Below are 17374 nucleotides of genomic sequence, written 5' to 3'. Positions count from 1 at the left end.
CCCGCCCCCTTCGTTTGTGTGAAACTGGCATATCGCTGCCCGTCGCGCACAAAACCCGGCACCCCCGTCACACATACTTACCTGCATAGCGAAGTCACTGTGACCGGCGTACCGCCTCTTGCTAAGGGGGCGGTCCGTTCAGCGTCACAGCGACGTCACTCAGCGGTCGCCCAATGAAAGCGGAGGGGCGGAGATGAGCGGGATGAACATCCCGCCCATCTCCTTCCTTCCGTATTTTGGCCGGCGGCAGGTAAGGAGATGTTCCTTGTTCCTACGGGGGTCACACACAGCGATGTGCACTGCCGCAGGAACGAGGAACAACTTCGGCGAAGCGATAGCATCGATACTTGGGAGCGGACCCCCATCTCAACGAGGAGCGATTTTGGACGTTTTTGTAATGATCCAAAATCGCTCCTAGTCGTCACACACAACGAGATCGCTACAGCGGCCGGATGTGCGTCACAAATTCCGTGACCCCAACGAGATCGCTGTAGCAAAATCGTAGTGTGTAAAGCCCGCTTAAGTTTTCACTTATCCTTAGGCCACGTTCACACATTCAGTATTTGGTCAGTATCTTACATCACTATTTGTAGCCAAAACCAGGAGTGGGTGAAAAACGCAGAAGTGGTGTCGTGTTTCTATTATACTTTCCTCTGATTTTACCACTCCTAGTTTTGGCTACAAATACTGAGGTAAATCCTTACCAAATACTCAACGTGTGCACGTGGCCTTAGAAAAGATGATTACTTATTTTGACCGGAGGTCACTGTAAAATATATGATAGCGCATATGAGAAGCACCCGTGGGATAGAATGTTTATGTTTGTTTAACAAAACTACTCACCTTGTTAGGTTGTGCGCCTCCTGAGGATGGCAAGTGGATCTTGCTGAAACGCGTTGTGAAAACAAGAGCTTTATTTTATTATATTCTGTCACGAATAAATCTGTATTAATTCCAAGAAAACTAAAGACTAATAGATCTATTACTAGCGCTCATAAGACCGGTTTTTACTTTCCACTTATTTTGACCGGAGAACCTATGTAAGTGCATGTTTCCTACAGTGTAATAATCACAGGACAGAGAGGGGTTTAATGTTCAAGTATTTAATAGATACTGGAAATAATCTCCCCCTTATAGAGAGAAAAAGTGACCACCATACATGATACAATCTACTATACCAAAACCAATAATACCACATACAAGAGAGGAATACTGCCACACCATAATTAGACCACGTAGTAACCAAATATAACCACATATAAGGGAGAAATACCGCAACACTATGACCAGACCACATAATGACCGAATATAACCACATACAAGAGAGTAATACCGCCACAACATAATCAGACCACATAGTGACAGAATACAACCACATGCAAAGGAGAAATACTGCAATACTATAACCAAACAACATAATGACCAAATAATACCAAACACAAGAGACAAATATCAGCACACCATGACCAGACCACATATTACTACCAAACAGGGACGTATAATACTACAATAATGATCATGAATTAAAACTACAATACTAATAACACTATTATTATCATCAGTACTGTAATACACAGGAGCTCTGTATACAGTGTATAGGTAATACAGTGATCACCAGTGACATAATACACAGGAGCGCTGTATATAGTGTATAGTGTGTATACATGTAATACACTGACTTACCAGTGACGTCTCTAGCTGAAGTTACTCGGCTTCATTTTCCTCTTCATCCGGCTCTGACCGCCATCACTTCTTCCTGCTATGAGGCAACTCTGCAGAAAATAACACAGTCACCTGTAGCTGATCACTTTCAGAGCACATTCCACACTTTTACCCCAATTTCTACACTACATCAGACTTTTGTTCTCCATGGAAGACAGTATCCTCAAAATGCACCTTTATTTCATCAATAATAATTTCCCCTACAGTAATTATGCCCCACTTGTCACCATAAACCAATAATATATGTCCCTCATTCTGGCCCCATATAGTAATTATGTAAGAAAAGTTCCAGCGCAGATAGGAAGGCACTCTTCAATATAAATTTCCATATGGTTTATTCCATGTGCACACATGTGAAGGTAGGTACAGACAGCCCCTAAGCAGGGGAAAAAATGACTAGCGACGCATTTCAACCGCTTTACACGGTCTTAGACATGACTAAGACCGTGTAATACGGTCGAAACGCGTCGCTAGTCATTTTTTCCCCTGCTTAGGGGCTGTCTGTACCTACCTTCACATGTGTGCACATGGAATAAACCATATGGAAATTTATATTGAAGAGTGCCTTTCTTTCTGAGCTGGATCTTTTCTTACATGCTTGCAGTTTCCCGGCCGATTGTCCTTGCTGCAGAGAGAAGGCCTGGAGACTTGGAGTGGGTGAGCTGAATTCCTTTGTCATTCATATAGTAATTATGTCCCTCATCTGTGCAGGTCCTCAGGGCAGCGTTAGGACCTTTGGTGAGTCACATGACTTTGATGCCACTAAAGGTCATTCTGCAACTGTGCAAACTTCAGTGATTGTACACAACTTGTATGATCACTGAAGTTTATGATTTAAAGGCTGATGGCCCCTCAGAGCGTGGGGGCCCTGGATCAGCTGCCCAGTCTGCCCACCAATAAATGCCTAACCTGAGAAACAGGAGGCCCCATGGCCCTGTACTTCAGCCCCACACTATATAAGGCATGGCGGCCCACTGAGGGCCCGAGGCCTACCAGGGGATTCCCTGCTACCCTGGTGGGCCAGTTCAACCCTGTATACACACAAAAAAGTGCTGGAGTGATTCTCTAAAAAGAAGTCTGCAAATGTATATTTTATCACCATCACAAATTAGAAAATGTAGATTTGTCTCTGGTGCACGCTGCTCCTGACCTCTGGGCATTCTGCAGTGAGCACTTTACTACACCTTTGCTCTTGAGTGACGCAGCCATAGCATCTGTCCAGATGTCTATGGCAGTCATCACTCAACAGTACAGTGAACGTGTTTTGGTGCGCTTCTTATAGCGAGCCTGGGGCACTTTAGTGTTAGGAAACACTCAGAAAGCATTTCTGATTAGCGTTGTGCACCAGATTAAACATAGACAGCTGTTAAAACCCTACAGAGAGGTTCAACATGGTAAAACACCTTTTCAGATCTCCTGTACAGAGTTGCCATCATGCACAGGAACATCCCAGGCTTAGTCAGAGCCGAAAGTCCTGGTTTAGAAGGCTTGCTGTAAGGTGAAGCACACATAGTGACGTAATGATGTGCGCCATGACTTTAGGACGTGCACTCTTGGAGTACACAAGGGCATTCCTGTGTATGCGGCCAAAAGTCCTGGCTCAGCATGAAGATACCCTTCTCGCCAGCGGTGAGAAGGACCAAGGACCTACAGGAGACAGTAAGCAGTGTGGTATTAGTAGGGGTTTTTTTTCTATATCTTATGGTTCTTATGACCCGGGGACTTTCTATACCCCAGAGGTTAATAAAGGACATTGAGTTTATAGAGAATAAATTTACTGTGAATCAAATATTCCAGTAAAATCCATGCGATTTAGAAAACTTGAATCTCGCCAGTTCTGTTTATCTCTAGTGATAAGTGTCATTATGGAAAAACGCTTTAAATGTTCACATTGTTCAATCTCTTCAATCTCATGACAGCCTACATGATGCACAAACTTTACTTAGAGCTGACGATGTCCTCATTGTGAATACTGTACAGCCAAGTGATGTATCCCATTTATCTCCACTGATAGGATACAGCAGTGTTCGGCCAACCACCTCCAGCACAAGCTCTCATTCCATCAAAGAGAGATTACTATTCCATCATAAGATCGGCTCTGGAGGTTTTGGAAAGGTCCTGATGGCGGAAGATACTTTAACCCGCCGGCAATTTGCTGTTAAGATCATTAGCAAAAGAGCCCTGCTAGCCGCTGGTGATGACGAGGATGTCATGGTGGAGAGGCGAGTTCTTCAGCTGGCAACTGGAAGCCCCTTCCTAGTCCACGCAGACTTCTCATTCCAGACCAAGGTATCATCACTTTCTGAACATACTCTGATCACTTATCAGAGTGTGATTTGCATAATCAACCCACTGGTGTGACCCCAGCCTTAAAAGGGTTTTCCACTTCTTTGATATTGATGACCCATTCATCTGAATAGAAGCTGTACTGCTGTACCCATCAGTGACCACTAAACAATATTCACTCCTTACATTGTTTACATTCGACTTTTGAAGGAGCCGGTAACAGCTGATAAGACCCTCCCCAATCTGATACTGATGATTTATTCTAAGGATAAGTATTCAGTATCATAATAGTGGAAAACCCCTTTAACAATTGTCACTGCATGGAATAAAAGCTTCACTGCTTGAAGGGAACCTGTCACCAGATTTGGTGACTATAAGCTGCGGCAATCACCAGTGGACTCTTATATACAGCATTCTAACATGCTGTATATAAGAGCCCAAGCCGCTGTGTAGAACGAAAAAATGACTTTACAATACTTACTTAAACGGTTGGGTCGGTGCCGATGGGTCAAATGAGAGGCTCGGTTCTCTGTGTGCGGCGCCTCCTCTTTCGGCCATCTTCGTCCTCCTTCTTCTGAAGGTGCATGATGCGTCCTACGACATGCACACGTGTCGGCATTGAGGTCCTGCGCAGGCGCAGTACAATACTTTGATCTGCCCTTCTCAGGGCAGATCAAAGTGCGCCTGCGCAGGACCTCAATGCCGGCACGTGTGCATGACGTAGGACGCATCATGCACCTCAGCTTCAGAAGAAGGAGAATGGAGATGGCTGAAAGAGGAGGCGCCGCACCCGGAGAATGGAGCCACCAATTTGACCCATCTGCACCGAACCAACCATTTAGGTAAGTATTATAAAGTCATTTTTACGTTCTGCACAGCGGCCTGGGCTCTTATATACAGCATGTTAGAATGTTGTATATAAGAGCCCACTGGTGATTGCCGCAGCTTATAGTCACCAAATCTGGTGACAGGTTGCTTTTAATGGGCAATGCCTCTGGCAGGGGGCAAACAGTACATTGGTGGTATAGAAGATATTAGTGTTCAGAACAAAATGGCTCTATATAGTCTTCAATAGAGGTGAGCTGAAATACCAAGCACAGCCCATGGTTAGACAACACTTTACTTCTGGAAGGAAAGCAAGCTTTTCTCCTAAACCTGAACAGCCTCTTTAAGGGTCTCTTCACATATGTGTTTAAAACACGTGCATGAGAAAAATGATACCGGTATTGTCAGTGTTTTCCATTAGTGTGCCATCAATGAGTCATGTGTGTGCCATCCACGTTTTTTTGGCATGTGTAAAGACATAAAGATATCACAAAGCTTTTCCTATACTTTTAATGTTAAACACGTACAGCACACAGATGGCGCACGGATTGCACACTATGCCATCCGTGAGCTGTACATGTTTTTCACAGACCCATATACATATATTGGCTTTGTCATCCATGCTGCAGAAAAACACGGACAAGTGAGCAGCACCATAGGTTATAATGGGTAGGTGTGTCCTATGTGAAAAATACGGAAGCCATACGTACCGGAAACACTGACTTGTGAAGGAGGCCTAAAGGGATGTATCACTTACTAGACCGCTTGTCATGCAGTATTGATAACATTCCTGTTTTCTCTGCTGTAGATGTTGCGTTCCTCAGAATGCTGAGCTCTGTATAACCCCACCCACACCACTTTTTAGCAGCTTATTGTGTACATTGTGCATTATAATATACAGTGCACACAAGAAGCTGATAATTAGTGGTGTAATGTAGTGTTGATAATTATCAGCAAACTGCTAATCAGTGGTAGCAGCGGAGTTACACAGATTAGCTGAACTACATGTCAGAAAAAGTCAGATTACACAGGCAGAATAAAACAAAACTGAATATTCCAGTCCATATTAATCGTTACAGACATGGAGAGTCTCCAAATATACACTAAAAGAACCTACATTGACCTCCATATAATATAATTATGCTCACTTATGAACAGACAATGATAGTATTTATTTTTGAAACATTTATTTATATAGTTCAAAGGGATACAAAAAGTGCAACACAAAGTGCAATGTGCATAAAAACATGTGCTGACAGTCAGGGCAGCATGTCAGAAAAGGACAGACTGAAATGATCAAAAAAGCCTTGCAAGGTATGAGTATACAAACAGTGTATATAGTCAGAGTTCATACAATATAAGCATAAAAATGAACACCCAATTATATCACAGTAAAACATCAAAAAGCAGCCTAGATAGACCCATATGGTGGTCACATAGGACCTGGCACAGAACAGGAGTATATAAAGAGTGTATAAAATCCGAGTTCATGCACAATAAGCACAATAATGAACAGCCGAATACATCATAATAAAACTCCACAATTGACCTAAATAGACATGCTTATCTGGGAGCTACCAATAGATAAAGACACATAACAGTGAAAAGTACGGTAGCCCACCACAATCAAGGCTGTATCCCTTTTTGTATCCCTTTGAACTATATAAATAAATGTTTCAAAAATAAATACTATCATTGTCTGTTCATAAGTGAGCATAATTATATTATATGGAGGTCAATGTAGGTTCTTTTACACAGGCAGAATGCCTGTTAGACCCAGGCCATGGCGCAGTCTAATAGGCCACCATACCTGGCAAAGCAGGATGTCATTGTTTGTCCTGTGAGTGCCATGTCAACCCTTGGCTCCCTGTTATTGCGTTGAGCTCCCTCACAACCTTCTAAATGCCGTGATTGCCATCAATCACAGTATTTGTCAGGTAAATTAGCCTGTAGCGGTGCTGTCACCGACCCTGGCTGTTACTGCTGGAGTGCAGCTGTCAGCTAAGATGAACTCTGAACTTCTCCTGATCACATGCTGTGATTTGTTAGTCAAATTGGCTAATCAATCACATCAATCAGAGAGCAGGGGCAGCTGTAATTGGTCACCACATCACTAGTCGTACTGGTAGCTGTCTGTGACTGCTGCCGGCGTGGACCTGTCCCTGTGTTTCCGCACAGTGACAGTTCAAGTTCATGATGAGCATATCCATCATAATGCAGGAACTGACACCTACTTTTGACAGAAAATATCTGTCATTACTTAAGGGTTTAAATATTGATATGTATACAGTATTTGTCTATAATGTATAAGAAATGCGTATACAAGTATGTTCCATGTTACAGGGGAGTCTCTTTCTTGGTATGGAATACATGCGCTGCGGGGACTTTGCCAAACTTCTACGGAAGAAGGGGCGGCTTGACATCACCAGTGCCAGGTAAAGTGTCTAATGGTTTGCCCGGCATCAGAATAAATGTCAGCAGTCACATGATCTCTCTGTTTTCACTGTTCAAGTGGGCGATCCTGTGTTTGTAAACATGTGGTCACGTGCCGACTAGTCTCACCCGGCTTCACTCAATAGGAGAGAATTGAGAGAAGTGCAGGAGTATAGTCTGCATGTAATCCCAAGTATGTAAGTTGCATACATGCAGTCACGAGACTGCCCAAACACATGGTAAATATAAAGGAATATTGACACTGTGCCCTTTTTACACCGTCACATTAGACTTTTCTTCTGAGACCAGACAACTACTTTAAGTAAAACTTCAAGCTACTTTGTACATATATGGGTAGTTAGATACTTCGGTCACAGCGTTACTTCCATTTCTGAAAGGTCAGGTCCGGCGAGTCCGTCTGTTTCTGAAAGTGGAAATATTTGATAATAGTCTCATCAAGGGCTCAGATTAATTCTGATTATTTTTAAAGTAACTCAAATTAAATTGCTTAGCCTAATGATTAGAGATGAGCGAAATGCCCGAGGTTCAGTTCGTGTTCTCTGACTTCACCTGTGTTCACTGAATGGTTCGCTGAACAACCCATTGAATTCAATGGGAGGCAAAACAAAGGCATAGACAACACCTTAATGGGGGTCTAAAAGCTGCTAATACAGCTCAAATCGTTTTACGGTGGAGCCACACTGTTGTGTCACAGCCATTAACTTCCTAAATTATTAACATAAAAAATATTGGATGAGTGATAGGAGTAGGTCTGTTGCTCTGAGACCCCTGCCACTACAGACAACTTGGAGACCCATCTTGTAATCTCAACATTTCCAAAAATTAGAACCAGACAGTAGGACAGTGGCATCAATTGCCCCACAGCACCCATAGTGTCTTACCACTTCAGTCAAGCATGGGCCATACATGACACAGGGACTGGCCTAGCATTTTGAACTTTCAAATCAAGAGCTGGGTGGATGGATGAGTGACAGGTGTAAGCCAGTTGCTCTGAGGTCCCTGCCACTACAGACAAGATACAACTTATATAACATAAAGGTTACCGAAGCTTATAGCCACATGGTCTCCCGGCAGCTGCGTAATCCAGAATCCATAAGGGAGCCTTTAAAATAGCCTTTAAGAGAGCCTGTAAGTTTATTGGAATTCCCTCCTGTTTGGACACCTGAAGGCTTTGAACCCTGGTACCAGCGCACAGCCTGCAGATGTCCCAGCAGCTGGGAACTTAAGGAACATTAAAGGCTCACTTAAAGGCTCCCTTAAAATTACCGTGTTGAAAGCTGCTGCAAGAGAGCCTTTAACATTCCTTGAGTTCCCAGCTGCTTGGAAATCTAGATGGAGACATTTCTGCACTATAGCTGCATCTCTTGGCAGAAAACCGCATAAAAACCAGGAGATGCAGATTTGTTGCTGAAATTTATGCTGCAAATTGCTGCACCAAATCTGCATCTTCTAGCAAAATATTCTATGCAGTAGTGATGCAGTATTGATGCGTTTTTTTGCCAGTAAATGCAGATTTGATGCAGGAATTTTGTGTATAAATTTCAGCAAAAATCTGCATCTTTTAGCCAAAAGAACGTGTTTTTCTACCTTCAGACAGTCCGTCAGTGGCTTCAAAGTGAAAGTGCTGCCAGAGTGCGGGTTGCTCCGCACTCTGGCAGTGACTTTCACTTTCAGTGTTTATGCACTTGTTCAGGAGTCAGGACACACTGCATCCTGGAAGCAGCGTGTCCTTTCCTGTGGGGCCATAAGTGTCCTCTGCAGGAGACTACAGCTGCCCTTGCCCATGATGTGACACTATCTTCCGGGCGTGCTCTGCACTCCGTCCTCACTGCTGGAGTAACCAAACACAGACTGCTTTACACAGAGGGTAGGTGGGGAAAGCATTGAACATTGATGAAGTTTACTAAGCTGGCCTGGATGAGAGTCTGACTGCAATGATTTCCCTGGCCAATCACAGCCATGACAATACTTGATATTGGCTGTGATGGGGCTGTGAGTGAGGGGCACTGCAGCCAGAAACTTGAGATGCTGCCCCCTGACTGCTGGCCCCTATGCAGGTTTAAATAGAGGTCTCCCCCTAGAAAGACACTGACCTGCCGCCCCCGCCTCCTGTGGTGTGACTGGCCTAAGCCCCGCCTCCTGGATACATATCACTGTGCTGCCCTGCTTCCGGCCTCTCTGCTGCAGGACCCGGACCTGTTTCCCACCCTCCCTCCCTTTTTGTTTTCCAAGTTTGATTGAGTTTACTGTGTTTAAGTCGCAGCAGCGGAAGGGGTAGGAAAAGTGGTGGTGAAATACCCGCGCCGGCCGGATGGCGGTACATTTACCTGAACCCCGTGATGTTGGCAAGTTAATGCCTGGTTAAAAGCTGCGACCAAATTTTAATGCCAAAAGATGAGAGTGGTTTTTCCCCATGCCTCTCTCCAAAATGGAAAATTCAAATAAAAGTATTTTAATTTATAAGAGAACGGTGTCGTGTCTTTCTAGGGGGGAAAATGGTGGTAGTTGGGTCCTGGCAGTCTAGATGGTATCTGCAAACTGAACAGTTACCAAACATAACCAAACATTGCCGACTTTTGACAAAAGTGTTCGGAAATCCGAGCCCAAGCTGAGCGCGCCAAGGCTCGTACCAAATTTAAAATTGGCGAATCTTTTCCAAACCAGATTGCTCACCTTTAGTAATAATAGAAAATTGTTCTGGAAGCAGGATAATATAGAATAATGCTTATATTGACATTGACTAATATGAATTCACAAGTGTATTATCTACAGGAACTGATACTTGTTCATTTTCTTTTTGTCAGATTCTATGCCGCCGAACTAGTTTGTGGGATCCAGTTCCTCCATTCTAAGGGCGTCATCCATAGGTAATTGAGTCAGTGTTAAAGCCTGTACTTAACTCTCCACCCTGGTGGCCTGCAGATTGATGCCCTGTGAATGGGTTTCTAGTAGGTATCACTGCCAGGAAGCTACAATGAGCGGCCTGTCACATGTAGCCGCAGTTATATCCACAGTGTTGCAAATAGGACATATGAAAGAATTTCATCAATGAAAATATTTTAATAAAATAAAATATGTTTATTAAAGTGTGTGTCATCATTGATCACAGATATAAGTAAACAACTACTCCATATTCAGGTACTTTTTATTATTCTTACAGAGACCTGAAGCCCGAAAACATCCTGGTGGCTGATACGGGCCATATTAAGATCATGGATTACGGTCTAGCTCTTGACAACATGCACAGAGACCGGACAGCCACCGGTTACGCTGGGACCATGGGTTACATGGCTCCTGAGGTGAGAAAAGATTTTTACTTTTTTTTTTAATTATTTATTATTATTATTATTATTATTATTATTATTTTTCCACTTAAAAGGGTCTTTCTGGTTCTTTTATATTGATGACACTTACTTTGGGTAGGTCATCAATATAAAATTGTTGGGGATCTAACAACCGGCATCCTCACCGATTAGCTATCATCATTCACGGAAACTAGATGTAAGCAGCGTGGAAAGCCGAACCTCTGTGCTGTTTAGTGGTCAGCACAGAAAACTGCAGATCAGCCTGTGTTGATTTCAATAGGAGCTGATCTGTAGTATTGAGCAGTTGCCACTATCCAGTGATCAGAGCTGTGGAGCTCCGCTAACCTATGTCCATTGTCACCGCCTCAGAAGCCAGGCTTAGGGTCAGTGCGCATGATCAGAATGACCCGCACTTCTGGTCATGCGCACTATGAAGCCAGGTGCACGCGTACCGACTTCAGAGAGGTCTAGTGCACATGTCCGGAAGTGCTGGCATTCTGATTATGTGCACTGACCCTAGGCTCGGCTCCTGAGGCGGTGACAATGGACACAGGTTTGCTCATCATCACTGTTGATGCTAGGAAATTGGCATTGTATAGCATGTTAGCACATCCATGTGGGCGTGATAACATGCTAAGGGCAGAGTGAGCGCAGGAACTAACGCCCTTGTGACTTGTCCCTGTGCTCATTATCATATCATAAAGGAGCTTTAGAAATACTTTTTCTAAAGATCTCTTTATCTATGCTACTATATACAGGGACTGATAGGAAGGGATTAGTAATATGCACCCAGAACAGCACGTGGTTCTGGGTGAATATTGTTCCTGACAGGTTCACTTTAAGGGATTTTCAACTTATCCTCAGAACAAGTGTGAAATGTTTCATCTATAGAAGCTTCACAATCACTAAGCGGGAGGACTAGAGTCTCTCATTCCTCCTAGCGCACATGTCTACAAGGATGTTGTCTCTTGAATAGTTAGTAAAACACAGTGCCATTTACTATATAAATAGACAACAATATGAGACATATCAGTATGGTGACATACAGTATGTAGCAGTACTAATAATGATTCTTTATGGCAGATGCTGGACAAGAAGGAGTATAACGCCGGAGTAGACTGGTACTCGTTTGGTGTCATCCTAAACGATATGCTGCCCAGTAAGAGTGCATACCATCGCACACTCTCTGATGAATCTTCCTCCGGCGCCAAGGACATCATTAAACAGGTGAGTATGTTCACGGTGTAAGATTCTAGTATTAGGGTTGCCAGATTAACAGCTGACATGGTGATTGGAATTGAATTGAACAGCGCTTTACACAGACATTTTCCATTGATTGCACCCGTCACCACTAAATATTGCTATTTGTTATTATCACAACAGACAACTAAAAATGGAGAGCAGCAGGGGTGCAATTACAATAGGTGCAATCACACCAGAGCCCTAGAGACTTGGGGGCCCCAAAAGTCCCTTTGGCCTATGTGGAAAGACCAATGCTATAAAAGACTTGCAATAATTGTGGACCCCGTTGGAGCTTTGCATTGGGGCACATGAGCTTCAATGATGCTACTGGAGAGCAGCAATCAGAATGAAGTGATCACTGTGTTATAATCTTTATTGTTCAGATTCTTGTGTGTTCCGCAGATCACGGGGTTCACTTACTAAATTCTAAATATGTTTCTCATTTTCAGCTCCTCCAGAAAGATCCTGTCCAGCGATTGGGAGTCAATGGTAACATTCGAGAACATCAATTCTTCCAGCGTATTGATTGGGTCTCAGTGGAAGCCCTTAGAATGGACCCACCATACATCCCTGTAGTAAGTATATATTTTACTGATATGTCACTTGGATAAGACTTACATATTCTCCAACACTCTTCACTTTTGGCTCTCTTATACTTTATGGTTAATGTTAGGATTGGAAAGTAATTTGGATGGCGTTAATCTTTACAATACTATTAGGGTATGTGCGCACTAGGCGTTTTTTTCACGCTGCGTTTTTATGTGCGTTTTTGTCTCAAAAAACGCACCCGCGGCTAAAAAACGCGACAAAAATGCATGCGTTTTTACTGCGATTTGGTGCGTTTTTTTGCTGCGTTTTTGCTCACTGCGTTTTTAATCAGTGCACAATGCCATTAAAGATTGTTGATGAAAAGAAAAAAAAAAAGGTCTGATGTCATTTCCTTCTTCAAAATGTTCATTGTATGCAGGAGAGCAGACAGCTGCAGAACTAGTGTATGCAGGAGAGCAGACAGCTGCAGAACTAGTTTATGCAGGAGAGCAGACAGCTGCAGAACTAGTTTATGCAGGAGAACAGACAGCAGCTGCAGAACTACAAGGCTCAGCATCCTCCATCCAGGACTGTATGCAGGAGTTTTTTGCCCAAAAAGAAAAAAAAATGACATGGGCTTCGCTATATTTTTGTATGCTAGCCAGGTACAGCAGGCAGGTACAGGCTGTCCCCAATCCCCAGCTGCCTATTTGTACCTGGCTGGGAATCAAAAATATAGGGAAGCCCTTTTTTTTTTTTTTTTTTTATTTCATGAATTTCAAGAAATAATTAAAAAAAAAAATGACATAGGCTTCGCGCAATTTTTGAGTCCAGCCAGGTACAACTAGGCAGCTGGGGATTGGAATCCGCAGTGCAGAGTGCCCAAGCTTTCTGGGCACCCCCACTGCGAATTGCAGTCCGCAGCCACCCCAGAAAATGGTGCTTTCATAGAAGCGCCATCTTCTGGCGCTGTATCCAACTCTTCCAGCTGCCCTGATGCCGGGTGGCTCGCTGGGTAATAATGGAGTTAGGGCTAGCTGTATATTATCAGCTGGCCCTAAGCCCGAAATTCATGGTGTCACGCCAATATTAGACATGGCCACCATGAATTTCTAGTAATGATAAAAAAAAAAAACACAACACACAGAAAAATATTTTTATTAGAAATAAAACACAACACAATTAGTGACTCCATCTTTATTGAAATAAAGAACCCCCCTCCGCAGTAATCCTGGGTGAAGGGTCCCGCGCTGTCCAATCCGGATCCAATATCATCTGATCGGTTTGCTGGAAGGCAAAGCGATCAGATGTGTCAGGTTAAACTACGTGAATCACATCACACATCAGCTGATTGTATAAAAGCCGAATATACAATCAGCTGATGCATCAGTGCAAAAAAAATAAAATAAAAATAAATACTCACGTCTGTGCTGATTACCGGCAGCTCCTGGAGCAATCGGATGAGAGTCTAATCCTGTCCCATCGCTGCAGGAGCTGACGGTAATCAGCTGATGAAGTCCCCTGACGGTAGGATCAGCTGATAGCCGGCCGGGCACGAAAAAGCCGGCGACACCGCGAGAATTACGATCAGCTGATGCGTCAGGTGACTGCATCAGGTGATCCACCGCCAGGTCCTGCAAGCTTCGTACGTGCCCCGGGGAGACTGCACACAGCCAGAGCGGCGGTACCGGGACAGGAGCGGGCATGGCACCGGGACCCTGCAGACAGGTGAGTATGACATATTTTTTTTTTTCTACTGTTCACTTTGGTTTTCGCCGCTGCCTCCACCTCCCGCCCAGACATGGCGCCGCACGGAGCTGACATGGCACCGGGCGGGTTGTGGACGCAGCGGTGACGGTACCGGGAGGATTCATGCTTCTGTGTTTACCAACAGAAGGAATCCTCTTCCTGTACACGTCACTTTACTGCCCACCCCTTGCGTTTATAGCTGCGTTTTTAGTCATAGAAACGCAGCTATATGCGTTTTTCATTGCATTGTTGAACATCTCATTGAACTCAATGGGTGAAAAATGCAGTGAAAAACGCAGAAATAATTGACATGCTGCATTTTTGTGGTCACCACAAAAACGCAGCTACAAAAAAACGCTGTGTGCGGACAGCACTTATGAAAACCCATAGACATTGCTGGGGAAGCAATGTCACTGCGTTTTCAGCACAAAAACGCGGTAAAAAACGCCGCTAAAAACGCAGCAAAAACGCCTAGTGCGCACAAGGCCTTATCGGGCTGGTTGGACAACTTAATTAATTAGTGATGTATGTCTAATCTAAAGTATTGTGCCTCTTTAAGACCCTTTTTGCAGTCTGTATGCGAATAATTAACTGGTTATAAGTTTTATAAGGTGAAAAAACATTAAATCCAACAAAGCACTGCACAGGTGTCTGTAGCCTGAGCTAGAAGAGAGGAACCTTGACTTAAAAGATTAAAATGAGCAGTCCATGAGGCCAAGTTCACAACTTCTTGATAACTTTTCAGAAAGACCTCCAGAGAAGAGTTTACATTTTTCCATAATTCTCCTTTTTTTTATAGTCTCCACTACTGATTTTGGCCAGAAGAAAAAAAAAAACTTTTGTCACAAAACAGAACTGATCGAGCTAACAACAATTTGGAAAGTCTGTTAACAGGCCCAAGTGTCCAGACATTGGTGTAATGACTGCAGTCGCAGAGCTTGCCATCGCGACCGGGCCCGGCATGTTAGGGGCCCAGCACCCATCCTGCAGAACAGCAGCCGGCTCCTCTCTTTGAAAGAGGAGCTGCGCTGTTCTGTGGCAAACCACGCGGCTGCTATATGGCCCGTGAGTCAAGGGGACCCCGGTGTCAGCGGCAGCGGCACCGGGTCACCCTCGCCCGTCATCGCACACAGCAATGATGAAGCATCAAACGGCGCGCTCCACTCCATGCTTCATCATTGTCCCCCTGTGCCTGTGTTTGACGTCTCAATGCAGCAGAGCATGGTGACGTTACTTCTGCGTGACTACTGTGCTGAAACTGCAGATCACGAAGTGCAGGATGGGAGGATGCTCTGACCAGAGCAGCGGGGGAACGAGGAGAGGTGAGTACTTGTTGTTTTTTTTGGTTTTTTTTAAATCAGTAAGTACATGGTGGCCAGAGGCCTAGGGGGCTGCATAATACATGGAGGTCTATGGGGCTGCATTATACATGGAGTTCTATGGGGCTGCATTATACATGAAGGTCTATGGGCAGCTGCATTATACATAGAGGACATCTTATACATGGACTATAGGGGTGCATTATAAATGGAGGAGTATGCATAATACAATATGAAGGACACCTTATACAAGGACTATAGGGGTGCATTATACATGGAAGACTATGGGGCTGTATAATACAATATGAAGGTCAATAGGGCTGCATTATAATACATATAGGACTATGGGGGTGTATTATAATGTATGGAGGACTATGTGTTGCAGTATAATATATGGAGGACTAACGGGTGCATTATAACATATGGAGAACTATGGGGTGAATTATAATACATGGAGGACTATGGGAGTGGCATTATAATAATTGGAGGGCTATGAGGGCTACTTTATACATGGAGGACTATGGGAAATGCATTATAATACATGGTGGATTATGGGGGTGCATTCTAATAAATGAAGAATTATGTGGGACCCTTTATACTATATGAAAGGCTATGTGGGGGCCAGTATTGTGTTTAGAGAACTATATATAAGGGGGGGACAAATATACAAGCACTGGATGGGAAAGGTTTTTTTGCTGACGGAAAATGGCTCTTTCCCTCAGCACCCATCTTTTCCATGCTCTGCTATACATATTGTCTCAGCACCCAGCTTTCCCATGCTCTGTTATGGGAAAGCTGGGTGCCGAGGGAAAGATGTATAGTAGAGCATGGGGAAGCTAGGTCTCCACGACAAGATGGATATGAAAACATAAGAAAGCTGGGTACTGATAGAAAAAGGGATGTCAGATCATGGTAAACCTGGGTGCTGAGGGTAAGAGCCAAGTGTCGGCGTCATTATCCCATACCCCGAGTGTCGGTGTACGTGGAGGGGGGGCCCAGGTCCAAATTTTATTCCAAAGCCTATCAAACTTTAGTTATGCCACTGTGTCCAGAGCTGAAGTTATAATGACAGGTTATATTGTATTTGTGTAAAAACTGTTTTCTGGTCATTTCTCATTCTAACCATGCTTCAGCACTTTCATGTTACAGTGCACATAATTCTGCATCCTATTCATGATAAGACAAAAGTATAATTATCCATATAAATTATTAATGGCATTGAAGCTCATTGAGGTGACTAGACCTGAGATGCAATGCATGCGGTGCTGGTTTTGTCTTTGAGATATTCTTTTTACATTTGAAAACATTCCTTAAACATTGAGAAATTTCTTTTCAATACTTCAAATCTAAGATTGCTATAATTAGTCACCAAGTTCACAATGACTTTGTTTTTCTGCCTCATTTTCTTGTAGCCAACTAAGCGTAATCCCAGCTCCCATCCATTAAAGCTTCAAAACATCGAAGCAGCAGAGGCTAGGTGTTCTATAACACCAGAGGACCAGGCCAGGTTCAGAGGGTTTTCATTTGTCAACTGGGAAACCCTCAACAAGACACCAGCTCAATAATATCAGAGCATGCTGTGATCCTGAGCCTCCAGAAGATAATGCAAAGAACACCAGAAGATCGAATGTCCAACATCACCGGGGACCTCCACAGGGATGAAGACTTCCATTTCTTTGAAGGCACCTGACTGGGAAGAAAGACACCAGGAGGAGGACAAGAGAAGAAGCCAGCAAATCCACCCAGCAGCTGGCGGTAAGTAAGCGCTATAACATCTGCGCCTCAAGTCATAGGCATGTGTCACACTTTTTTACTTACCAGTAAATGGATTTCCCCATGCTCCTAATAGCAGTAGCATCTAGTGCTGTCTTGGGCAAGGGAGAAATACAAAGGTGAGCGATGGCCGGCTATTAAGGGGAGATGAGGAGGCCGGATTTTTTTTTT

At 43.8% G+C, this 17374-nt stretch overlaps 1 protein-coding gene across 1 annotated transcript; it reads left to right on the top strand.

Moving 5' to 3' along the window:
- The first annotated feature begins 3254 nt into the window (after positions 1–3254).
- LOC142258734 (protein kinase C delta type-like) lies at positions 3255–16995 on the top strand. Its single transcript, XM_075331348.1, has 8 exons — positions 3255–3381; positions 3737–4011; positions 7177–7268; positions 10092–10154; positions 10448–10586; positions 11676–11819; positions 12284–12409; positions 16843–16995. Exons 1-8 carry the CDS (start codon positions 3255–3257, stop codon positions 16993–16995), a joined length of 1119 nt encoding a protein of 372 aa, XP_075187463.1.
- The last annotated feature ends 379 nt before the right edge of the window (positions 16996–17374 follow it).

This window comes from Anomaloglossus baeobatrachus, assembly GCF_048569485.1.
Source record: "Anomaloglossus baeobatrachus isolate aAnoBae1 chromosome 4 unlocalized genomic scaffold, aAnoBae1.hap1 SUPER_4_unloc_1, whole genome shotgun sequence".
Classification (NCBI taxonomy): domain Eukaryota; kingdom Metazoa; phylum Chordata; class Amphibia; order Anura; family Aromobatidae; genus Anomaloglossus; species Anomaloglossus baeobatrachus.
The sequence above is the reverse complement of the archived record's forward strand: the minus strand, read 5'-3'. Positions and strand labels throughout refer to the sequence as shown.